The sequence below is a fragment of the Pelodiscus sinensis genome, chromosome 1, assembly GCF_049634645.1.
Source record: "Pelodiscus sinensis isolate JC-2024 chromosome 1, ASM4963464v1, whole genome shotgun sequence".
Classification (NCBI taxonomy): Eukaryota; Metazoa; Chordata; order Testudines; family Trionychidae; genus Pelodiscus; species Pelodiscus sinensis.
The window spans coordinates 190,557,860-190,584,112 of record NC_134711.1 but is presented as its reverse complement, the minus strand read 5'-3'; the positions used below and the strand labels follow the sequence as shown (position 1 = coordinate 190,584,112).

Genomic DNA, 26,253 nt, shown 5'->3' with positions numbered 1-26,253 from the left:
TTTCTGCCTGAGGCTCTGGGGCGGCATGAGCAGTGGCCAGCTGTGAGCACCTGCTGGAGTGCCCAGCGCAGAGCTCCCAGCTGACCGTGAGCATGTGAGCAGAGCGTCCGGGCCAGCCATGAGCAGTTGCTGCAGCCAGCTGTGAGCAGGCACTCAGCCACAACATGCTCCGAGCAGCCAGCGTGCCACACTTCATTCTTTTATAAAAATGTTCTGGTGGGCCGCAAAAAATTTCGATCAGGCCACATGTGGCCCCCCAAATGCCAGTTTGACATGCCTGTGCTACAGGTACTACTAAAACCATTTTCTCCCTTTACTGATCAGTGGAATTGGCATATAAGATCTTATTTATCTAATCAGTGTCAACTCTCTCATTAGGGGCTGCAGTAACTTTACCTGTTACAGAAGTGTAGGGAAGAATTTAGAAGGTTAATTTCCTGGTGCAAAAAGAACGGTTTTCCTTTAAATGGCATTTGGTGTGTCATTTTCTCTCCCTTCTCTCCCCAATATTGGAAGGGAAAGTTTCCTTTTGTATACAGAATTTTAGGGGAAATACTTTTTCTATATGTCTTAAAAATGGAATATACTAAGTGCTTCAAAGTCAGCTGTATATTTTGTGGAGTTCTGGAATGGATATTACTACTCCCTCTTGAGTCTGCAATAGAAGCTGAGCAGGATTGCATTAGCTGAGGAGTAATGAAGTGCTGCCAATATTTCAAGAATGGCTGCCTCCATATTTTCATTCCTTAGGCTGTAACAAAACATTATATCACAGAAGCATCTATGTGTTCAGGGTGTGGGGAAGGAAGGACTAGATAAGTCATTCATTTGTTTGCATGTATAAAACCCATTTATGTCTTAGCCATAAACATACAGGAATACAAAGAGATACGTTAAGCAGCTCCAATTTTGCTAGAAGGGTTCCACTTTGTTCATTAATATAATAGGCTCTACATTGAGAGTTAATGTGTGTAATTTGAAGAGAGATGGATGTGGAGACCTGGTAATGACCTAGGAGTATTCTTTTTTAGGATTTTTGTAATACCTGTTCCATTCCAAAGGAAACAAATTTGACATTTGGGGCCCTTATTCTGCCCTCACTGAAGTCAATAGACAACAAATCTCATTGACTTCAATGGTACAGGAATGAGCCTCAGAAATAACTGTACTCTGGCAATGACAATTTAATTATATTGAGCAGAGATGAGCTCTTTTGGAGTCAGATAAATCACCTCAACCTTCATCTTAAATTCATGATAGTATTCTAAAAAGGGTTCGAGAGAACTAGTGGCTATGGAGTGAGAAATTGCTTGTAGTTCACAGATGTGCTGCTGCTGGAGTAGGGATGAGAACACATGGAGAAGGGCCTAAAATGAAGTACTTCTTAAGGGCTGGAAATCTGCAGTGCATTTGATTGTCTTAACAGAGAGCATACAAGTAAACAGTATTTTCAACAACTTGTGATTGTAAATGTCATTTGAGCATCTTGTTATATAAATAATTGTGAGACTGTCACAGACCCCAGATGAGTGCCCCATCTCAGCCTGCTACTACTATTAGCTTACTGGAATTTTAGCCTCTGGACCAGAGGTGGACAATAATTTTTAAAGGGGGGGCCACTTCGCGAATTTTGGAAGTTGTTGCAGGCCATCCCAGAAGGGCCAGAGCCTCAGGCTGAAGGGGTGGAGCCTCGGCCAAAAGGGGCAGGGCCAGGAAACTTCCAGTGCTCCTCTGCCCACAGACCCTGATTAGCCTGGGGGTGGGGAAGTGTGTGAAGTCTTCGCCTCCCATCCTGCCAGGGGTGCCCAGTGCCTAGAGAGAACCAAACAGCTGGCCATTTCCTCTGGGCACTGCACATCCCTGGTGGCAGGAGGAGACTTTGTGCACACCCCCTCCCCTCAGCCAGTCAGGGGGCACACCCCCTCACCAAGAAAGAGAAAAAGAGAGAGAGAGAGAAACTGATTGGTGGGAGGGCAGAAGGACGTTAGGGAAATATTCTCTCTCTCTCTTTCCCTCTCTCTCCTCCCAGCTGGTATGGTTCTTCAATGAGGAGGGGGACCTGGAAGGAGGCTTTTCCCATAGTTTGGGAGGTGCCTCCCCTTGCCTCACTACCCTGTGCCTTGCCTTCCAGTCTCACCCTGCCAGGAGGGAACTGCACATTCCTGGCAGGGAGGATGGGGAGAGGAGACTTTGCATGCTTCCATGTCCCCAGATTGGCCTGGTGTCTCAAATAATGACTGGTGTGGAGAAAGTAAATAAGGAAGTGTTATTTACTCCTCAGAACATAAGAACTAGGGTTACTAAATGAAATTAATATGCAGTACGTTTAAAACAAATAGGAAATATTTTTTTCACACAGTACAGGCGACCCCCCACGCTTACGGCCTAATTGGTTCCTGGAGAAACCTCGTAAGTCGAGCCATCGTAAGTTGAACCCTTATTTCCCATAGGCGCAATGATATAAATGGAGGTTCAGTTCCTGCCTCCTGGGAGTTGTAGTCCCCAGAGTGCCAGGCCCAGAGCCGGCCCAGAGTCCCCAGAGCTCCACGTGTCCCGAATCCAGTGCTGGGGGCTGTGCTGGATGGAGCTGGCTGGGGGCTGGGCTGAGTGGAACCGGCTCCACGTGTCCAGGAGCCAGCGGTACAGCACAAGGTGTGCTCAGAGCCTGCCGGGGCTGCGGGCGACTGGCTGACCCTGTGGCTCACTGTGCAGGTGGTCTTGAGAGACTGGGCCGGAGCAGAGAGGTCATAATCAGGAGGTTATAAGTCAGAGGTCACCTGTACACAATCAGCTTTTGGAACTCTTTGCCAAGGGATGTTGTGAAGTCCAAGACTTAAAAAAACCCCAACAACCTAGATAAGCTAAAAAAAAACTAGATAAGTTCATGGAGGACAGGTCCATCAATGACTATTTTCCAGAATGGGCAGGGAGGATGTCCCTTGCCTGTTTGTCAGAAGCTGGGAATAGGCAACTAGGAATGAATCACTTAATGGTTATTTTCATAACTGACTAGTATCAGAATAGAGGATACTGGGCTAGACAGACCTTTTGTCTGACACACTATGGCCATTCTTATGTTCTTATTTGATGCTTGATTTGCTCTGCTGAGAAACTCTTTCTAGTGGACTCTGAAGATTTTCCACATCCATTTACCTGGGAATTAAATGATTTTCTTATCCGTCGCAATGATAGATTTCTTTGATTCTTCTCCAAAAAAGAGAACAGACATGCTGCTGGTGTTAAATATTCGTCTTTTTGTGCCTATCATGCTATTATCCAGATCTTTTCAATTTTATGAAAGTTGTTTGCTGCTTTTGATATTTGCTGCTTGATATCTAGCCTGGTGTCACCACCATTGCACATCCCAGCCCCTTGATATACTTCAATAAAAATTAGAATTACAAGTTATTATCAATGTACTCTTTTATTATATTCCAATGGATTGCACCTCTTTTGTTGCAAGTCAAGACACACACAAGTTCTTTTGTGCAAAAATTCTTGTTTCTGTGAATACTGTCAGGTTAGCAACATCCTTCTAGATGGATTTCAGACATGCTAGCACATTTGTATGTTTATTATATTATAAGATCTCTGGCTTTGATTTGAAAGAATACACAGTTTCTAATAAGATTTACCCAGCTATCCACAGAGAGGGCCTGCTCTGTTGTCCTGATGAACAAGACTCATTTACAAGGAAAAGTTGTAAGATATAACAAGCATTTAAAATCTATGAACTGGAATTTCTGACCACCACTAAACCCAGCTAGACATAGAGATAGCTTACACTGTAAAATATTTGAACAAATTATTTGAATTACTGGGAACTCCCTGTATGCATGACAGAAAAAGATTTGTGAATATGTGAGCTATTTGTACACAGTAGAAAAAAGAAGAAAGAAGAAATCCTAGATGTATAAAAGGAGCTATTTCTGGGAAAAGTAAACATTTAATAAAGGTAAGCTATGAATGTGTATATCATGTTATCGTAATTATCTTTCCATGAAAGGCTTTGGTCATCACTCGTATAATGCTGAGGCTCAACATTCCTTTAAAGAAACTCAAACAAAACAAAAGCAATAAAAAACAAACAAAAAAGCTAGGAAGAAGCCTGCTGTTTACTGGGAAGTGGCCATGTTCTTTTTCAAGTAGGAAAAAAGACCTGCCACACTTGTGCAATAAGGAGTGCTCACATACTATGTGCCCTTGGTTTTGCCCTGATTTAGAGATGAGTTCAAACCCCAATCCTTGTTAGAGCTGTGTTGTTGAAGACCTGCTCTATCCTAATGAGCAAATGGAGATCTGAACATGGTGTAGTCTGGCAAAGTTTGGAGTCAGCCGCACTCAGAAAGTGTTAACATTTGGAATTTTGACGTGTACTCGTTTCTGTTGGAGCATAGTACTCTCCAGCCTTATAAGTGTTGGACTAAGTAAGCCATGGCACATCCGGCCTTCTTCCAGAATTGCCAAACCACACGATGCACTGATGCCCTTTATTTGTGCTCCACACTCTGCCGTGCGTGTACCAGGCTGAATGTGCCTGTGGATCTGCATTGCCTCTGTCATCCCACAACTTGCAGCACCCCCGCACCCATGTCAGCGAGAGCTACTTTCTCTGTGCCTCGTGTCCTGCCCCATGCCGGGTGTCTCCCGTGTGCCAGGCCCTAGGCCCCCCTTCCTGCCCCTCGTGCGCCCGGCCAGGACCGTGCACTGGGGCGCAACGCGGAACGCCCTCTTCGGCCCGACCGCGGCGTCCTCTCCCCTCTCCCCCCCTCCCCCGCGCCCAGCCTGGGCTCTCAGCACCGGGGACAGCAGCACGCGCCCCGGCGCGGGGAGGGGGCGGAGCCCTGTGCCTGTTGCCATGGCGACGGCGCGCGCCTGCCTCCTGCGCGGCCGGCGGTTTCCATGGTGACGGTAACGCCGCGGGGCCCGGCCGGAGCATGTCGGACTTGGGCTCGGAGGAGTTGGAGGAGGAGGCGGAGAGCGACTTGGGGGTCAGTGCGGGGCCCGGCGCTGCCCCCCCCCCCCCAGGGCCCGGCGGCGGCAGCGGGGCAGGCCGCATGCAGGGCCCGAGGCCGCGCCCCCCCCCATCACCCTCCCGCCTTAGATCCCAGCGCAGAGCGCCCCCAGGCCAGCCCCCCCCCCCCGCAGAGCCCGCGCCCCGCTGCGTGCCTGGGTAGCCAGTGCCCCTCCCCCGCTGCCCGCCACTGTTAGCCTGGGGCGGAGGGTGGGGAATTGGGAGAACCACTGGGGGCTGGTTGTGTCTGTGCCTAGGGTTGCCAGATGGTTGAAACAAAAATACGCGCCCCCGCCCCCGCCCCCGCCCCAAAAGAAACCACCAGGAAAAAATTCTGTTGAAGAGAAAAAAAAAAGGGGGGGGGGGGGGAGGAGACCAAAGTTGTTGAGCAAAAAAGACTCCAAGGACATTAAAACAGCATGTCCCCTTTAAGAGGGATAGGAACAGGGGAGCAGTTGAGCACTAAAACCCAGGGGAAAGCATTTTGTTCTGGCAGCCTTGGGGAGCCAGGTAAGCATGGGGGCGGGGGGGGGGGGTAGAGGCAGAGGACGCCGCGGTCGGGCCGAAGAGGGCGTCCCACTTTGCGCCCCAGTGCACGGTCCTGGCTGGGCGCACGAGGGGCAGGAAGGGGGGGCCAAGGAGGGCTCGGGAGGGGGGGGGGGAAGGTCAGGCACTGAGTGTTTGTAGAATTGCCAGGTGCCCGGCATTCTTGCCTCCTAGCTGGGGAAAAATTCAGAGGATACTAGACATCTCAGGTGTCCAGTAGTCTGAATTTTTTTACCTATCTGTGCTCCAAGGGAAGGTTCAGGCCTGACTTGTTCACAGCCGGTGTCAGTAGCCTCCTGGGGAAAAAGCAGAGGGGAAAGTGAGCGCTTGCCAGCTGAGCTGTGGCAAAAGTCAACAGGGAGCAACTTAAGGAACTGGCAGGGAGCTGGGTTGCAATAGGACGGTTCTTGTATGAAATTCTAAGTTAGGGTATGTCTACACTGCAACACTATTCCGAAATAATAGTGTCAAAATACTGTCAAGCTGGAGGACTTGTTACTCGACTCCTGTAACCCTCATTTTACGAGAAGTAAAAGAAGTCGGAGGAAGAGTGCTCTATTTCGAAATTAGTGCTGTGTGGACATTCTCTATTTCAAAGTAAGATACGCAATTGACATAGCTCAAGTTGCGTACCTTATTTTGAATTAAGTCCTGCTGTGTAGATGTACCCTTACTTTCACTGCTGGGAACAAGTATTCAATAATGGGCTCTTCATTCTTGCAGAGAAAGGATCCCAGGGCTGGAAGTTGTGTCAAGACCGATTCAAACTGGAAATATGGCAGACCTTGTTAACAGGGAGAGTAATTAACCACTGGAACAACTTAGAAAGGGTCCTGGTGGGGTCTCTATCATTGGCCATTTTTTAAATCAAAAGAGGATGTTTTTCTAAAAAAAATCTGCTCTAGGCATTACTTGGCAGACATTTTGTGGCCTGTGTTGTGTGGGGCTCAGATAAGATTATAACAGTCCCTTTGAATCTATAAAGCTTCTCTTTCCCAGGCAGAGCCCCAGTCCATAACTATATGGCATATTAACAAAAAAATGACCCATTAGACATTATTATACTAACATATTTTTAGTTTTGTAACACTCCAAAGAACTGAATTTGTAGTTACTCACTGTTGCATATTTTAAGAGTCAATCATATTCTAATCAAAGTTAACAGACAGCTTGCCATTCATGTCAATCAGAGTAGGAGCAGAGCCGTGGATGAGGATGACACGGGATATTGGATTTGTAGTATTAAACTATGAAAAAAATTCTCTGTTATGCTGGATTCTCAAAGCCATGAGATGTTTATCTCAAATAAAATGCTTTTTAAAATAAGAAATCTTCTTACTATATAGTTTAGAAATGTGCATCTGTCCGAGTGTGAGTGCATTTGTTCAAGAACTCCTCCTAAGCAATAAGAGGTAGGATCACCAAATTCGGTATTCAGATTTCTTTTGTCATACCTTAAAGCAAGGTGAGGGTTTGGCTGTACCAGGACAATGGGATGTGCCTGGAATTGGATTGTTTCTCATAAAATGGAAAGAGAAGAGTCTGACAGGAGAGACAGTTATGCTGCAGAATGACCACAGAGGGGAAGCAAGGAGCCAGAGATAGAGACTGGGACAGTGATAACTCCATTGGGCCAGCAAGGGTGGAGAAAGGGATAGCTATCTACTATATATTTCAGAGCGTTTGTTTGTGTGTCTGTTGTGTGTCTGTCTGACCTGCAGCCTGGGGACATGCTCCCCTCTCTCAGCTATGCCCGCTTCAGTGCAGCGGCCATGGAGGAGCTTCTCACTTGGCCCCAACCTGCTGCTGTGAGAGAGGGCTGGGGTTGTCCTCTCTCTCTGGGGCAGTCTGTACACTGAATCTCTCATCCCCAGCCCCACCCAAGAGCAATAATTTAAATGAAGAAAAACAAAACTTATTTGAGCTAAGGACCTGGGTAAATCTTCTAGTAATCTTATAAACACAATGATGTCCTTAGTTGCTATGTTCTCTTGGAGTATATACTTTAGTGGAACTCAGTCATGAAGGTTTGCTAAGCTACTGTATTTGATGGAGTTGTAGAAATAAAAAGGACTTTTATGAACAGGGCTCGACAAAGTATTGAATCTACTTGCCCATAGCGAGTAGATTTCAGCCAGGTGCACCATTCATTTGCAGTGCGCGCATACACAATGTGAGTCTTGTGCATGCACAGTGCGGGGCTGGCGAGCGGCTTTCGCCACTGTTCATCAAGCCCTGTTTATGAAGTCCTGGTATTTTTCTATGGTATTTAGTGTTTCTTTCAACTTGCTGCAGCTCCCAACACATTTCAGTAGTTTGCTGGCAGAAGACACCTTTGATTATCAGTAGGATTTGGTGGGTTGGTGCGTGCAAGATATTCACTGTAGCTACCAATAGAATTCTTGGCCTAGTGCCTTTCTGGGACTCAGGGAGAAAAGAATTTGTTCAGGACACACAATTGGCTTCCTGTTTGTATTCCTGTTCAATTCAGGTTAACTTTCCCCTCCTCCATCTCTTAACCACTGAATGGCTTGTTCCATTTAACCAGGAATATGAAGGTGAACGCAATGCAGCTGGTGAACGACATGGACATGGAAGAGCACGATTACCCAATGGTGATACATATGAAGGAGAATATGCCAATGGTCTGAGAAATGGGCGGGTAAGATAATTATAAATGATTGTTTTGGAAATCATGCATGTATTTCAGCAGTCCCATTAGTTTAGATACTTCATTATCATTTTAATTCAAAATACTGTATCTACACCAAATATATTGCAGGGGACCTACAGATTTAAAAATGGTGCTCGCTACATTGGAGAATTCTCTGAGAACAAAAAGCATGGTCAAGGAATTTTTATGTATCCAGATGGATCAAAATATGAAGGTAAAATGTGAATCTTTTGTTGGACAGAATTATGAATATTTAAATATTCGAGAAGATTAAATGCTTCAGTGGAATTATGTGAAACAATGAGTCAGGCAGCATATTATTGCCTCAATCCAGATAATTGTCACAAAACTTTTTTCGTTCTTTATTTTTGCCTCCCCATAAATGTTAGGAGATGAGTTTATGGATGATTTTGGTAACAGTTTAATCTTGCCAAATAATGTGATCAAGTGGAATGCTTCATTATATTTAGTGTTGAGCAAATTCTTTACACCATTAATTAGAATCAGAGTAGGAATTATGTTAAAAATAACAGCCCAAGAACAGCATGATAAGAATATTAGTTTACAAGTAATGGTTATGCTGACAGTCAGGTTGAGAACATTTTCGGATTCTTTCAAAGAGCCATGGGTTCTGAAAATTGTAAAAATATAGGATTCAGTTCTCCCCAGCATCCAAGAAAACAGCAGAGAGTGAAGACTAGGGAGGAGCTAATCACAGCTCACAATTTTTCAGCCTCCTAAAGTTGTAAATTAAAGCTTCAGGAAGGCAGTTTAATTTACCCTATTGGCAGAAAATCCATCTTCTTTCTTTCCTGGACATGGCTCCCTCCCCTGACTTGTCTCCATCCCCGTATACCAAATGCAATACTGCCAGCAGAATGAATGTAAGCTGTTGCAGAACTCTAGACAGGCAGAGATTGCCCTAGAATCTTACAACACAATTATGTGGCTAGAGAGCTTAGACTGAAAAATCCAGCCCTTAAAGCTTAATTAAAAAAATACTGTTTACCCATCGGGAGAATATTTATTTATTTATGTATTTATTTATATGTATATTTATTGGTGGGATTGCCAACAGCAGGGGAGGAGCCCTTACACCAGTAATGCAGACCACATTCCCTAATATTTACACACCTAACAACTTTGTGTTAGCTACAGCAAATGCTTACACTGAAAAAACTGTGCGTATATACAACCTTGTTTTAATGTCATGTTTCAGAGAGAAACAAGGGAAGTTAACACCAAATGACCTCTTTATGGGCAACCAGTGAATGCTCTGTGTTCCACATTTTGAGTCATTATGATAAATATTCTACTGTAGCTCCTCATTCTGGAAGTAGCAAGAGTCTTTTCTCTCCTCTGTGCACTTTTACAAGTGTGCAGTTCAGGAGAAGTTAGAGATCCAGAGACAGAAAGCCTTACATTTTATAGGTAGATAAGAAATCTGCTACTTAATAGAAGCACCACCACAAAATGTAAACATTCTGACTTATGATTATGCATTCATCAGGGAGTTTTAAACTAGGTTCAACAGGGGCAGGTGACTAAAGACCACAGGTAAGTGAAAAACATGGAGACCTGGGAGATAGGTAAGAAATTGTGGGAGGGAGGGAGAAGAGGGAATGGGCTATAACACTAGAGATAATGGAAATACAAGACAAAATCAAATCAGTATCTTAGTTGTCTGTATACAAATGCAAGAAGTATGGGGGAATAAGCAGGAAGAATTTGAAATGCTAGTAAATAAACACAATAGGAGGTATCACAAAGACTCGGTGGGATGATACACATGATTGAAATATTGGCATAGAAGTATACAGCTTGCTCTGGAAGGACAAGTAGGGAAAAATGGAGGAGGTGTTGCCGTATACATTAAAAAGGTATGTACTTAGACTGAGGTTGAGATGGACATAGGAAACAGACTCACTGAGAGTCTCTGGGTTAGGTTAAAAGGGGTAAAAACAAGAGTGATGTCATACTTGGGTGGGTCTACAATAGTTCAGTTAACCAGGAAGAAGAGGTGGATGACGCTTTTTTTAAACAACCAGAAAAATCAACCAAAGCACAGGACTTGGCAGTGATGAGGAACTTCTCAACTATTTAGACATCTGTGGAGAAAATAACACAACAAGGCACAGATTATCCAACAAGTTCTTGAAATGCATCAGAAACATTTTGTTTTAATTTCAGAAGGCAGAGAAGGCTTCTGGGGAGGGGGGGGGGAGCAATGTTCCAGATTTGATTTTAACAAATACAGAGAGGTACTGGTTGAGAATTTGAAAGTGGAAGGCAGCTTGGGTGAAGGTGATAATGAAATCATAAAGTTCATGATTCTAGGGAATGGTAGAATGGAAAACAGCAAAATAAAGACAATGGATTCTAAGGCGGCAGACTTTAGTAAACTCTAGGAGCTGGTAGGTAAGATTCCATGGGAAGCAAGACTAAGAGGAAAAACAACTGAAGACAGTTGGCAGTTTTAAAAAAAAAATGTTAAGGGTGCAAAAGCATACTATTCCACTGTGTAGAAAAGATAGGAAGTATGGCAAGAGACCATCCTGGCTTAACCAGGAGTTCTTGAATTATCTAGAAATAAAAAAAAGAGTTGTATAAAAAGTGGAAACTAGGACAAAATACAAAGGATAAATATAAACAGAAGAAGTATGTGAGGGCAAAATTAGAAAGGCAAAAACACAAAAGGAGCCCAATTAATCTAGAGATAGAAACAGTAACAAGAAAACATTCTACAAATATATTAGTAGCAAGAGGAAGACCAAGGACAAGTTAGGCCCATTGCTCAATGAAGAGGGAGAAATAATAACAGAAAATGTCTATTACAGGAGAATGGGTGGAAGACCAAAGACATGGAAATGGAGTTTACTCCTATATGAATGGAGACATCTACACTGGAGAATGGTCCAGCCACTATAGGTTTGTTTCATTATTATGGTGAACTTTCAGTTTTCTTGAGGAAGTAAAAAAATGTTGTCTTTAGAGTTATGGTTGTCCTTTTGAAAAAGAGAGTTGTGGGAGGGTCTTGATCCATAGAAAGAAAAGTACTGTGAATTTTTCCTGAATGACAGGCAGCATCCATAAGCATTGCCTCCCGCCCAGAATGTGCTGTGTATGGAATGTCCAGGCACTGTGTGTTGAAAGGAAGGATCTGCTGGCTTGAGCATCTTTGAAGAGGCACTTCAAAAGCCAAAGGTCTGTGGCTGAGTTGGTGATGCCATGACTTTGAGGAGCATCTGAAGCAAGGAAGGTAGAAGGTAGAAAGAAAGGGTTGTGAGAGGAAGAAGGGGCTGATCAGCCCATCGGTGAGGGAAAGGCTGGGGGTGTGGGAGAAGGTGTATAGTCTCCAAAGGTGTCTTGCTGAGGAAGTGCCTGGGAGGAAGGAAAGGGCTGTTGGTGCATGCAGCCAAAGACTTTTGGAAAGACAGGCAAAAAAGCAGTGCTGTTGCTGGTGGTGTGGGGTAGACTGGCCATAGGTGGTCTCTTTGAGCAGGATATACAGGGTGGGCCTGCCCCTTTCCTTGTTAGTATAAAAGTGAGTATCCCTGCCTGTCATGTGAGTGACCAGGATTTTGGAGGTTGATGCCCTTTTGCATGGAAAGAGATACTATGTTGCCTGGCCAGTAGGTTCTTCATCTTCCCCGTTATGGGGACTTGCATTGTGCTAATTTTCATCTCCAAACAGACAATGACCTGCAAGGCCACTCCCCACGGGCTTTCCCTAGCAAAAGCCTCTACTGCACCTTCCACCATTGGGGCCAGCTTCAAGACTTTGCCTGTTGGGGCAAGCTGTGGAGTGGCAAAGAGAAATTCTCTGGCCAAGTGCACGAGGACAATGGCTGAGTCAAATAGGATAGTAAGGGACAGAGAGAAGTGGACCAGCAGTAGGTCTTTTCGTTATGATGGTATGTGTGACAGTCACAGGAAGACTTGAGAAATCTCTGTGGCTCTATGCCAGGTAGGTGGCCACCTCAAGAGCACTGAGCTAAGCATTTTTCACTTATCTAACGCAGCACAAATGAGTTATCTGTGATCGTATAGTGGCTAGCTCTCTGAGCTGGGGCCAAAGCAGCCTTGGCTTGAATGGAAAAATGGGGGATCACCTCACTGGTGTCTTGTGGCTCAGCCTGATTGTGTCCATGTGTAAAGAGAGCCAGGTGTTCCATTTTGGATTGAGAAGGGAAAGTGTGTGTGATAGGCAACCAAATCTAGTTTACAATGTATGGAAAGCCTGCAATAACATATCTCATGTAAATAGAGCTAGACAAATATGAATGAATGAAGATGTTGTTGGGGCTGGAAATATGGACTAATGAGGCACTTGTTTTAGTCATATGTTTAATACATTAATATTGCAAAAAAAATCCTGCTCTTTAAATTATAGTAATACGGGTTGGACTTCCCTGGTCTGGCACCCTCAGGACCTGACTGATACCAGATGAGGGATTTTTTCTAGACCAGGGGAGGTCATTTCTGGTCCTCCTGCTGCCAGCTCCCTTCCCTCACCCTGCCACCAGGTTTCCTGGCTCTTCCTGCAGCCCACCTGAGCCACCACCCTCCTGCTGGAACCCAGCTGAGCCATGCACCAGCTCCCAGACCCCACAGCTCAGCTGATCCATGTGTTAGCTCAAGGCCTTCCTTCCCCACAGCCTAGTTGAGCCACATGCTGGGCTTCTTGCTCTGCCCCCAGCAAGGCCATGCATTGCCCTCCCCCGCATATCACTGAGTTCCCACCCCACTCTACCCATCCAGCATTCCAGGATTCCCTGATCCTGGAACATCCATTATCCTTCAGGACCACGGATGTTGCCAGACCAGAGAGTTCCAGTTTATAGAACTGCAATCTATATAATGCAAAATTATTATTTGCCATTTAGGCATGGACAAGGTACGTATCTCTATGCAGAAACTGGCTCTAAATATGTTGGTGGCTGGGTAAATGGGCAACAGGAAGGAGCAGCTGAACTTATTCATCTAAACCACAGATACCAGGGCAAGTTTGTGAATGGAAATGTAAGTATGCTGGAAAATGCTATTTGAATTTGAAAATTAGAACATGTTGTTCTGGTGTGGACTGTTTATATTAAAAATATAAACAAAGATCCTTGTTTTTCCCAGTATTCTTTGAACCATAATGTAATAGATATAAATGAACAAGGCGTATGCAAAATTTCTCCAAAGTTTTTTTCACATTTTATTTTTAAAATTCTGAAAAATGCATGATATTGTGTTGTCATCTTCTGTATTTTTTGTTACTTCTTTAGAGTTTGCTAACTTTAAAGACTTGCTAACTTTATGTTTCTCTTTGCACAGCCAATAGGTAGTGGGAAGTATGTTTTTGATATTGGGTGTGAACAGCATGGTGAATACACACATGTAGACCAGGTAAATAATATAATACAGACTATACTATATGTTAGAAAACTCAGCAAGTCATGTCAGCCTATTCAGATATAGTCTATCTAGATCACGACAGGTACTGTGCATTTAAAAAGTCTAACAGCTTTAGAAATATGTGCCTTTCTAAGCAACAAAGTAAATAAAAAAAACTTGTCTGGCTAATGTGCTGTGTGCGCCCTAACAGATGAAGGCCCCATTACTGCTCCCATTGCAGACACTAAAAGTTTTGCCGTTGAGTTCAGTGAAAGCAGGATCATTCCCCAAAGGTGCTAGCAATATATCAAGTCAGACAGAGTTTTGATTTGACTTTGGCTTTTATTTTGAAGACCCTATGTCCCTGTACCAGAAATTACCTGGCCACAGAGCTTGTTTATATACATTCATATGGTTATCATGAGACACTTTAACACTAGGGTTGCCAGGTAGATCCCGCCAAAAAACTGAACACACTTGATTGGACGGGAGGAGAGGAGGACCTGGAGGAAGGGGGGCGGGAAGCAGAGCTGGTTGGGGAGGGAGGTGCAGCCACTGGGCTCAGCTGGAGTTCTTTGGGCCGCGCCTCCGGCAGGCACTCCCTTTAGTTGCGAGCAGAAGCTGGGCAGGGGAGGGGCTGGGAGTCACTCTCCCTGCCCGGCTTCTGCATGCAACCAGAGGCTCCCAGCTGGGAGGCGGGACCGAGATTGGTGCTGGGGGCCTCTGGTTGTGTGCAAAAGCTGGTCAGGGGGAGTGTCTGGGAGTCCCGGCCCCCACCCTGCCCCTCCTGGCTTTTGCTCGCAACCAGAGCCAATCGTGGCCTCACCTCCCAGTCACTCCCCCGCCCCCACCAGGCTTCCGTCCAGCGCCCAGCTGGGAATTCAGAAAATACCGGACATTGCACATGTCCGGTATTTTCTGATTTTTTTCTACCAGACAGACGGTGCAAATACCGGACTGTCCAGTAGAAAACCAGACACTTGGCAACCCTATTTAACACTGTTCTCAGTATAGATGAGGTTAGGGCTGTCAAGTGATTTAAAAAAAATCATGATTAAATGTGCTGTTAAACAGTAATGGAAAACCATCTATTTAAATATTTGGGGTCTTTTGCATATTTTCAAATATTTTATTTCAGTTACCACACAGTGTAGTGTACCGTGCTCACTTTGTATTAATTTTTATTGCAAATATTTACATTCTAAAAACCAAAAGATATAGTATTTTTCAGTATTTTTCAATTCACCTAATACAAATACTGTAGTGCAATCTCTTTCTCATGAAAGTTAAACTTACAAATGTAGAATAATATACAAAAATAAAAACATTCAAATATAAAATTAGGTAAACCTTTAGAGCCTAGAAAGTCCTCTCAGTTCTTGTGAAGCCAATATCTCGAACAAACAAGTTTGGTTACAGTTGCAAGAGATAATGCTTCCTTCTTCTTGTTTACAATCTGACCTGAAAGCGATAACAGACATTCGTATGATTCTCTTAGAACAGGCATTGCAAAATATTTATGCAGAAGTGAATGCTGGTATGCCCCATTGTAGCACTCCAGCAAGAAGCTGGCCAGCTGGGGTACTCAGCTGCAATGGGAGGGGTAGCATTTGCTCAGCTGGGCTCCTGAGGCCTTCTGCAGGCTGCCGTGCTCAGCAGCAAGCAGTCAGACAGGTTAGAGGGCTGGCCAAGGGTGCGACTTGCCATCCAGGACTGCCCCAGCCTTGAGCCCCCTTTCCCAGGTGTCATTCCAGGAGGTGTGAGGCTGCAGTCACATGTACTAGGCCCTTATTGCCTTTTTTCTCCTTCCCCTGACTGGAGATTGAGGGGAGAGTTCAGAGCCTGCTGCATTCCTCTCACTCCTGCCTGCCTAGAGGAGGGGGCAGAGGAATGCAGCAGGCTCTGCATTTTCCCCTCACTCCTTAGTCAGAGGAAGGAGAAAAAAAGCAACAGGGGCCCAGTATGTGCAACTGCAGCCCCCTCCTCCCAAAATGGCACCCTTGCCTCCCCTGCATTCATCCCTACACACTCAGTCCCCTGCCCTGAGCCTCCTGCCCTGACTTCTGAACCCCCACATCTCCGAATCCTGACTCCTGCACCCCGTATGCCCCAGCCTCTGCCCTGAGCCCCTCCTCATACCCCAAACCCTGTCTCTTGCACCCCCACATTCCTAACCCTGACTCCTGCACCCCCCCACACTCTCAGCTCCTCCTCATCCCCAAGTTCCTGCCCTGACTCTTGCTCCCCTCTCAACTCTCCCTGTCCTGAGCCCTCCACACTCCACCCCGCACCTACATTTCTTATAGGTATTATTGTATTGCACCCCCTCCCCATCCTCCTTTCTTGAGTTCCCAGCGAGGGTGCAACATGACAGTATCTATAAGAAACTTAAGTTACTTTCACTCCAATATTTATGTACCAGATATACTAAAGATTCATGCTTCCCTTCATGCTTCCATCACCATTCCAAAGGACATGCACCAATCCATATTGATGGTGGTTGCTGTTAGAAAGCAGAATGGATTGATGCATGCTCATTTTCATCCTCTGAGCCAGATGCCATCAGTAGAAGGATGGTTTTCCATTTTGGTGGTTTGGGTTCTGTAGTTTCTGCATTGGAGTGTTTCTCTTTTACAGCTGCTGAAAAACACTATATCCGGCTCAGATTTTGGAAGCACTTCAGGGTACATCTACGCTGCAGCACTATTTTGAAATAATTAGTGCTATTCCAGAATAACTTAGTCTGTGTCTACACAGCAGGCAGTTATTTCAAAATAGTGTCAAAATACTGTCAAGCTGGAGGACTTCTTAATCTGACTCCTATAACCCTCAGGCTGTGTCTATACTGGCAAGTTTTTCCACAAAATCATATGATTTTGCGGAAAAACTTGCCAGCTGTCTATACTGGCCATTTGAATTTCCGCAAGAACACTGATGATCTCATGTAAGATCGTCAGTGTTCTTGCGGAAATACTGTGCTGCTCCCATTTGGGCAAAAGCCCTCTTGCGCAAATCACAAACAGCACAGTACTGTTTTCCGCAAAAAAGCCCCGATCGCGAAAATGGCCACGGACGCTTTTCCGCAATAAGTGCTTTTGCAGAAAAGCATCCTGCCAATCTAGACATGCTTTCCGAAAATGCTTTTAACAGAAAACTTTTCTGTTAAAAGTATTTTCGGAAAATCATGCCAGTGTAGACGTAGCCTCATAGTACAAGGACTAAGAGAAGTTGGAGGAAGAGTGATCTATTTCAAAATAAGTGCTTTGTAGATGTTCTCAATTTTGAAATAAGCTTCTCTGAAATAAGCAGCGTTATTGACATAGCTCAATTTGCGTAGCTTATTTTGAGTTAAGCCCTGCTGTGCAGATGCACCCTCAAATTTTGGATGAGTGCTGTCATTATATTCAGAAATTTAAAATTGGTACCTTCTTCGCATTTTGTCAAATCTGCAGTGAAAGTATTCCTAAAATGAACAGCATATGCTGAGTCATCTGAGACTTCTAGAATATGAAATATATGTCAGACTGCAGGTAAAACAGCAGGAAACACACAATTCTCCCCAAAGAGTTCAGTCATATATTCAATTAATGAATTAATTTTTTAACAAGTGTTTTCAGCATGAAAGCATGTCCTCTGGGCTGGTGGCTGAGTATGAAGGGGCGTACAGATGTTTAGCACAACTACAAATCTGCCATGTGACATCCTGTTCTCACTTTCAGATGACATAGTCCATTAGAAGTGGACAGCATTATCTTGTGTAAATGTAAACAGACTTATTTCTCTTAGGGTACATCTACACTTGCTCCCTAGATCGAACTATGGATGCAAATGTAGCTGACCAAAATTGCTAATGAAGCGGGGATTTAACATCCCGCACTTAATTAGCATAATCTCGCCTGCGCACTATTCCACTCACCAGCTGATTCGAACCCGGAAATGCACTCCGGGGCACGTTAGTTCGAATCAAACCCCTTGGTTTGAACTAATGTTACTCTGCGTCCTGGAGCGCACTTCCAGGTTTGAATCAGCTGGCGAGCGGAATAGCATGTGGGCGAGAGTATGCTAATGAAGCGTGGAATATTTAAATCCCCACTTCATTAGCAATTTCGGTTGGCTACATTTGCATCCCTAGTTCCAACTAGGGAGCAAGTGTAGACATACCCAGAGGCTGTGTCTACATTGGCGCCCTTTTCCGGAAAATGGATGCTAATGAGACAAGTCGGAATTGCAAATGCTGCGGGGGATTTAAATATCCCCCGCGGCATTTGCATGAACATGGCTGCCGCTTTTTTCCGGCTCGGGGCTTTGCCGGAGAAAAGCACCAGTCTAGACAGGATCTTTCGGAAAATAAAGCCTTTTCCAGAAGATCCCTTATTCCTCTTAAAATCAGGAAAAAAGCGGTAGCCGTGTTCATGCAAATGCCTATCCCCTTAGTGATTGGCTGAACAAGAAGGACTGAGTGCATTTGTAAGCTCCAGCCTTTAACATTGTTTTGTTTTTGAGAGCAGTTACATAGGAAAAAAATCTACCTTTTAAGTTACACTTTCACAATAAAGAGATTGCAATACAGCACTTGTATACGCTGAACTGAAAAATACAATTTCTTTTGTTTATCATTTTTACAATACAACTATTTGTAATAAAAAATAAAGTGTACACTACACATTTTGTATTCTGAGTTGCAATTGAAATCCATATATTTGAAAATGTAGAAAAACATCTAGAAATATTTAATACATTTCAGTTAGGATCCTGTTGTTTAACAGTGCAATTTGAAACTGTGATTAATCACGATTAATTTTTTAAATCATAGTTACTTTTTTTTAGTTATTTGCATGAGTTAATTGCAATTAATCAACTTCTCTAATTGAGACTCATTTAAATAAGGCAGCAGTTGTCAAACTTTAGCAACCAGGCAACTCCAATTTTGATTTAAAAATTTTTGGGGACTCCCAATGTGCACTCCACTATGCTCAGCCATTCCCTGCCCCCTTCCTTGAGGCCACACCCCTATTCCTCTCCTTCTCAGAGGCCCTGCTTCCTGCTCATTTCATTTCCCCTCTCTCCATTGGTTGCTCTCCCCTACCCTCACTCACGTTCACCAGGCTGGTGCAGGAGGTTGAGGTGTGGGAGAGGGTGTGGTGTGCAGGCTCTTGGAGAAAGTTGGGTGGGGGTTCAGGCTCTGGGATGGAGTTTGAGTGTGGGAGGGCATGCAGCTGTAGGTGGGAACTCTGGGAGGCAGTTGGGATGCAGGCTGTATGCTGGGGCAAGTGATTGGGATGCAAGGGGGCAAGAGTGTGTCAGAGCAATGCTTAACTTGTGTGGCTCCCGAAAACAGCTGGCACATTCCTCTGGCACAGGCTCCTATGTGGTGGAGTGCGGGCAGGGGGGTTCTGGGCATGCTTCCATTTGCCACAGTTCTTGGCCAATGAAGCTGTGGAGGTTGTACTTGGGACAGGGACAGCGTGTAGTGAACCTCTGACACAGAGACATGCATGCATTTCTGAGAATGGCAGAGAACCAGGGGAGCCTGCATTAGCCCTGCAGGACTTTTAAGCTACGTCTACATTGGCGTGATCTTGCTCAAATACTCTTTAACACAAGAGTTCTTGCGTTAAAGTATTTGTGCAAGAGAGTGTCTACGCTGGCATGTGCCTTTGCGCAGGAGATGTGCTTTTGAACAAGAGCATCCGTGCCAGTGTAGACACTCTCTTGCGCAAGAAAGCTCCGATGGACATTTTAGCTATCGGGCTTTCTTGCACAAGAAATTCATGTTGCCTGTCTACACTGGCTTCTTGCGCAAGAACAGTTGCACAAGAGGGCTTATTCCTGAGCGGGAGCATCATAGTTCTTGCGCAAGAAGCACTAATTTCACACATTAGAACGTCAGTGTTCTTTCACAAGAACTCCCCGCCAGTGTAGACAGGCAGCATGTTTTTGCACAAAAGCGGCCACTTTGGCGCAAGATCACACCAATGTAGACACAGCCTTAGGCTCGTCTACATTGGCCCCTATTCCGTAATAGGGATGCTAATGTAGCACTTGGGAATAGGCAAATCCACGGGGGATTTAAATATCCCCCGCGGGATTTGCATTTTCATGGCTGCCGCTTTTTTCCGGCTTGTAGATAAGCCGGAGAAAAGCGCCAGTCTGGACGTGATTCTCCGGAAAATAAGCTCTTTTCCGGAGGATCTCTTATTCCCACTTTCAACTGGACCACAAGCCAAGAATGCCCATATTCAAATTATAATTCTGCCACAATTATCTGTGAAGCCTTGGGCAAGTCACAGCTGTGTTCTTATCTGTAAAATGGTGATACCACTACCTACACTAGAGGATTGTTATGAGAATTAATTAATATTTATATAACACCTTGAACATGTGAACCATTTATAACTGAAATGATTATTATTTCTCTTGTATTGCATGTTTTGGTAAACAGCTACTACGATGTAAAACATATGCTTTGGCTTTGCTTTACATTTATTTATTAATCACATTGTATCTGTCTTCTTATATGACAAATAATCCTGCATGTTTCCTAAGTGTTAGTTTTTATTTCCAAAGAGCCCTTCCTCTATTTCTGTAAAAATACTGCAATTACATTTTGAAGTATTTAGATATTTTTAGACAAATCACTGGGAAAGATAACACTCATCTCAAGTGTATTTGTAAGCAATAAGATATGAGGGAATGTATATGGTTTTAATAATGGAACTTTTATGTGTGGTATGACATGATGAAACCTTCAGCCACCCAAGAAGTATGAGCAATATCTATTTCTTTAGGACAGAGCTCTCAGATATCTGTAAACAAGGAACAACTTGCAGCTCCACATCAGATCCCTAAATACTAGTGTGTGTTGATGTGTAATACTAGTGTGTGTTGTTGTGTGTGCTAGAGCCAGTCTCTGATGCTAGAGGTCCATGTTGGGAGAATTCGGGACTCTGGCACCCAGTGGCTTTACATCTCCTCATTTTGCCTGCATCTTCCCAGTACCTAGCCTGGCTACTTTGTGTGTGTTAAGATTTGCCCTTTAGGATGTGTCTATACTGGAGCTGGAACTGTAATTCTTGTCTGAGGTAAACGTTCCCATTGTAACTCTGGTCAAGCAGTATAGTCACAGTGGTTCAAGCAGTGGGAAGGGCTAGCTACATACCTACTATATCAGATCTGATTGTATTTTGTGGGCTTCCCTACTTCCATTTGTGCTTCTGTGGCTACACTATTTTTGGTGTGCTATCTTGATCAGCAGTAGCACAGATATGTCTATCTGAGCTAAGAAATATACCTCCAATGTAGACATACCCACAGTTCTTAAATCTAATGGATGCTAATTGAGACACATTGAAAATTAGGGCTCGGTTATGGCCTGTAAGAGCCTGAACCATATTTGGAAAGTAAAGAGCTGCACCATTGGGGTGTTGCCTAGGGACAATATACCTTTGTAAAATGAGCACCTTGGGAAGCAGAGAACAGTTTTTTATTGCATCCACACTGTTGCTTGTCCATTTCTGTATGGGTTTGGGGCAGAGAGCTGTATCACCCCACTGGAAAAACCAGGATGTATTCTCCTTCCAAAGTGTACAATGCCACTCTGAGCTCCCTAAGTACCAGACCTATGGTATAGTCTGATGTGGAAAGGAGACAGGTAATGATCCTGCCTTCTCTCCTTTCCTTTTGTGGCACTGGGAAAATGGAACAACCCAGTGCCTATAAGTACTGCATTAGGCTCAGCCCTTCTGTGAGCTGCAAAACGATTAAAGAAGGCTCTTTTGCCCTCATGGCACTGCCTCTGTTGCTCCAGATAGAATCTACTCATGAAAAAGAAAGGAAACTGGTGAGCATTAATTTTGAGATCAACAAGTGAGTGACTGCCTCAAGTTTTCTAGCTTGGAATGGTTTTCTCTCTTTTCCAAAGTTTGTGACCAATAATGTTGTTCAGTTGTTAACTATTGGCAGCTTACTGTAAAGGACTGTATTGTTCCCATTTCAAACTCAGATTTAAGTGCATTCAAACAGGTTTGTAATCATTACTTCCAGATTCCCAGTTGTAATTCTGGATTTTTTTTATATTTGTTAGGAAAAAGGGGAGGAAGAGGAAGAGGAGGAAGCTGTAGCAATTACTCCAAAATGGAAAGCAAAAAATATTACAACTTTAACCTTATGGACACCAGCAGTTGAAGAACCACCCCCGCCACCACCTCCTGAAGAGCCTCCAGCAGCAGCAGAAGAAGAGGTGCCAGCACCTTCAGGTTTGTCCTGAGGAACTGCTGGAAAACCCAGTTCCCCCAAAATTCCCCAAACTGTTTCTGCTTGATTAATTTACGATGATAAGTTATGATAAGAGAGTTGTACTTTTTGTCCATTTACAAGGTGCTAGAAATCAGCGACAGCTGAAAGTTTGAAGATTCATATTACTGCATCACATTCATATGCTTTATAATGCATACTGAGTATTCTTCCATTTGCTATAATGTGTTATTAGTAACAGAGGCAACTGTCCTGGAAAGCCTGTAACAGTAGAGAAATTATCATAATCTGACCCAGGGCCCAATATTGCAACTCTTCTATTAAGCACTTCCAGTGAAGTTAGTGGGACTACTCACATGAACAGAGGCTACAGAATTGGGTGTAAGATGTTAGCTGTTACTTAAGAATAAAAATAATGCCAAAGAGCAGATCTAGAAGGTTCTTTCCTCCTCATAGTTTGACATATATCTGCTTTTCTCCCAATTCAGTTGCTGAGGAACCTACTGAGGTTGGGGAACCTCCTGCTGAAGCTACAGAGCCCACTGAAGATTTGTCCCCATCAAAGGAGGGAGAAGAGGAGGAGGAAGGGAGCAAAGAAGATCAGGTGGATCAGGGTGAGAAAGAAAGAGAAGAATAAATGATTATAGATTGTCATTGTACATGTCAACTAGCTGAAAATGTGTCACAGTGTGGGGCAGTGTTTCCTCTAAGATTTTCCAACCAGGAGTGGAGTAATTTTTGGCTTGTGCGCTGGTTTGGATGTGTGCCCCGTGGTACCCAATTTATTAACACACACATGTTCCCAGCCACTGGAGCAGAACTCCCCCCCCCCCCACACACCATGCAGCATGTCCCGTTCCCAGCCTCCAAAGCAGACACCCCTCTTCTCCGCCATGCAGCAGGTCCTGTTCCCAGCCCCAGCTGCCAGAGCAGGCCCTGGCCTCCACGCCAGGTGGCAGCTCCAGCCACCGGAGAAGGCCTCTCCCCCACCACCACTGGGCCACTACAGGTCCCAGACACCTCCCCCAACCACTCCCTCACCGTGCTGTCTCAGCTGGCTTCACCCACCGGAGCAGCCACTTGCCACACAAGTGCTACAGTGCAGCTCTCAGAGATGGTGGACGGAGAAAGAATTTTTTGTGCATGGCTGCACAGGTGTGCACCTTAGTGGGAACAATGGTGTGGGGACACATCATTTTGAAAGGATAATAAACTCTGTTTTTCATAAAGAGCCAAATCTCTACAAGCTGGCTTCTAATTATGTATACTCAAGTTTATATGCATTATTGTTTGAACATAATGGATATTTGAAAATTCTTTATACCAGAATTAGAGACTGGACTGACATGCCTCACAAAATGTAATCCATCACTGTGAAGCTTTTTTCCTACATGAGATGAATTTTCTCCTCAGTAGGGTGAATAAACAAAATAGAATTAAAATTCCCTAAGAAATAATGAAACAGAAAAAATAATTGTTTGGTTAAAAAGTGAAACTGACATACAGGACTTCAAACAACATTACTTATCATACAGAGCTTATTTCTGAATAAAATAAATATTATTACCATTCATGGATCTGATCTTTGTAATACACTAAATGGATTAATAGCCAGAGCCAGACCTAACCAGCACCAGAAATTTGGACATTTGAAATCTACATGGCTGTGTCTACACTGACATGAATTTCCGGAAATGCTTAAAACGGAATACTATTCCGTTTTCAGTTTTTCCGGAAAAGGAGCATCTACATTGGCAGGCTGCTTTTCCGGAAAAGCCCTTTTTCCGGAAAAGCGCGTCTACATTGGCCACAGACGCTTTTCCGGAAAAGACTACTGGGCTGTCTACACTGGCCCTTTTCCAGAACAGTGTTCCGGAATAAGGACTTATGCCCGAGCGAGAGCAGAATAGTTTTTCCGGAATAACGGCTGATTTTGTACAGTAGAGCGTTGTTGCTTTTCCAGAAATTCAAGGGCCAGTGTAGACAGCTCGCAGCTTATTCCGGAAAAGCGGCTGATTTTCCGGAATAAGTGGTCCAGTGTAGACACAGCCCATGTGTATTTTGAGACTTGATCTCATTGGTGACACTTGTATACTCTCAACAGAAAGTTGAATGAATTATTAAAGAGAAGCTAGTTTTGAAAATGAAGTTATTGCTTTTTAATGTTTGGATGTTTTAAGTATAGTTTCTGAATTTTCATTGCTTTTCAAAATATTTCAAATTATTTATCAAAATTATTAGAAAGTATTGTAAAGTGAGGCTGGTGTTAAGATATATTTTATGAGTAAATCTCTGCCTAATTAAAATATGGTCTGAATATATTAAAACATGTCAGAATAAAACCTTACAAATTTGGATGTTTTCATCCATTAAATATTTGATTCTCAGTTTTCCATCAACCCATTTCATAATAAGGTGAGTTGCAAAACCAACAACAAGAGTTAGAGAGACAATTAGATAACTTGAAAATATGCTGCAACATACCATAAACATGTAGGGTGCGTCTAGACTGGCAAGATTTTAACTTGCCAGTTACCTACACTGGCAGCTTGACTTTGCGCAAGAGCACTGATGTTCTAATGTAAGAATTCAGTGCTTCTTGCGCAAATACTTTGACGCTCCCGCTCAGGGATAAGCCCTCTTGCGCAAGAGGGCCAGTGTAGACAGGCACCTTAATTTTTTGCGCAAGAAAGCACGATGGCTAAAATGCTTTTTGCGCAAAAGCATCCGTGCCAATCTAGACACTCTTTTGCAGAAATACCTTTCTGTTAAAAGTATTTCCGCAAAATCATGCCAATCTAGATGCAGACATAGAGCTATGTTTTTTATTTCAGTAGAGTTATGTTCACAAAGAATTTGGCTCCTAATATACCGAAAGTGAAGATACTGACTATAAACATACTTTTCAGGCCTCATTATTATTTTATTGGTGGACGTTTTCTACTAATGAAATATTGATTGAACAGCCTACACTTCAGAATCAGTTCATTTAAGTCCTACAGCAGTCTGTTGATGAGCCCAGGACTAAGAATATAAATTCCATATTTATGTCCTTATTTGTTTACCATAGGGTCTTTACTTTGGTAATGCAAAGACAGCAAGTGGATTCAAAACAATTTAATTGTAATAGGGATTTTGTTATATTCCATATATGCTTCTCTTCTAACTAGAGTAGGATTTTCTAAAGCACTCCACTTAGGCTCACTTCTAATAACTAATGGCTACGTCTAGACTGGCATGATTTTGCGCAAATGCTTTTAACAGAAAAGTTTTTCCGTTAAAAGCATTTGCGCAAAAGAGCGTCTAGATTGGCACAGATGCTTTTGCGCAAAAAGTGCTTTTGCGCAAAAGCATCTGTGGCCAGTCTAGACGCGATTTTGTGCAAGAAAGCCCCAATCGCCATTTTCGCCATCAGGGCTTTTTTGCGCGAAACAGTTCTTCCCTGTATACACTGGCCCTCTTACACAAAAACATTTGAGCGAGAGGGCTTATCCCTGAGAGGGAGCATTATAGTATTTGCGGAAGAACACTGACAATCTTACATTAGATCGTCAGTGTTCTTGCGCAAATTCAAGCGGCCAGTTTAGACATCTGGCAAGTTTTTGCCAGTCTAGACGCACCCAATGAGTGGACCATATATGTAAGAAATCTGCATTATGTTTTCCAGGATTAAGGTATTACTACAATGAATGAATGAATTATAGAAGATTTCAACTCTATTATTTTACTAAGTGTACCACTAATTTCATATTTTCCTTCAATAGTAAATACTAGTTTGGAAGAGAAGGAAGAAGAATCAAAGGAGTCAGAGGAGGCAGATACAAGTAAAGAAGAATAAAACTAAATAAGGAAATTACACGGAAAACAGTTGGGTATCATAGCCCTGTATAATTTGTACTTAATTGAACGTTCTGTTACATTGTTATGAATAAACATATTTTTCTGGGTACTTTGTGTAGAAAATGCCTACTTGGGAGTTTTTCTGAACTCAGAGTTTATGATTTCCAATTCTGAGTCCATTTTATTTGCTCCATACAGCATATATAACAACTGTTTGAACCCAGCAGGACTCCACTCATGGACAAAGTTATTCATTTGTGTAAGTGGTTACAAGATTAGGGTGTATCTTTAGACTCTATCACATTATTACTTTAAAATGGAGCATATACAAATGACAAGAAAAATTCTCAGACCATTGTTCACTAAGGGTATCTCTACACTACAGTGTTATTTCGAAATATCTTATTTCGAAATAATGCGTCTACACACAAAATGCATTTTGAAATAGCATTTGCTATTTCGAAATAGTGCGTCCACTCTTAGTGGAAGCTGAATCTCATTTAAGGCCGGCCGGAACCAGGTCCGGCAGGGCATCTGGTCAGGA

The 26,253-nt window shown here is 43.5% G+C and overlaps 1 protein-coding gene across 2 annotated transcripts; it reads left to right on the top strand.

Annotated features, from left to right (window-relative positions):
- The first annotated feature begins 4,834 nt into the window (after positions 1-4,834).
- RSPH1 (radial spoke head component 1) lies at positions 4,835-25,818 on the top strand. 2 transcript variants are annotated; one of them, XM_075912237.1, is made up of 9 exons: positions 4,835-4,991; positions 8,109-8,222; positions 8,343-8,448; positions 11,072-11,162; positions 13,121-13,256; positions 13,557-13,628; positions 21,700-21,871; positions 22,358-22,483; positions 25,634-25,818. In XM_075912237.1, the coding sequence occupies exons 1-9, from the start codon at positions 4,938-4,940 to the stop codon at positions 25,705-25,707; spliced, it is 945 nt and encodes a 314-aa protein (XP_075768352.1). In that variant the 5' UTR covers positions 4,835-4,937; the 3' UTR covers positions 25,708-25,818. The 2 variants fall into 2 exon arrangements, with proteins under 2 accessions (XP_075768352.1, XP_075768358.1); XM_075912243.1 differs by lacking the exon at positions 13,557-13,628.
- The last annotated feature ends 435 nt before the right edge of the window (positions 25,819-26,253 follow it).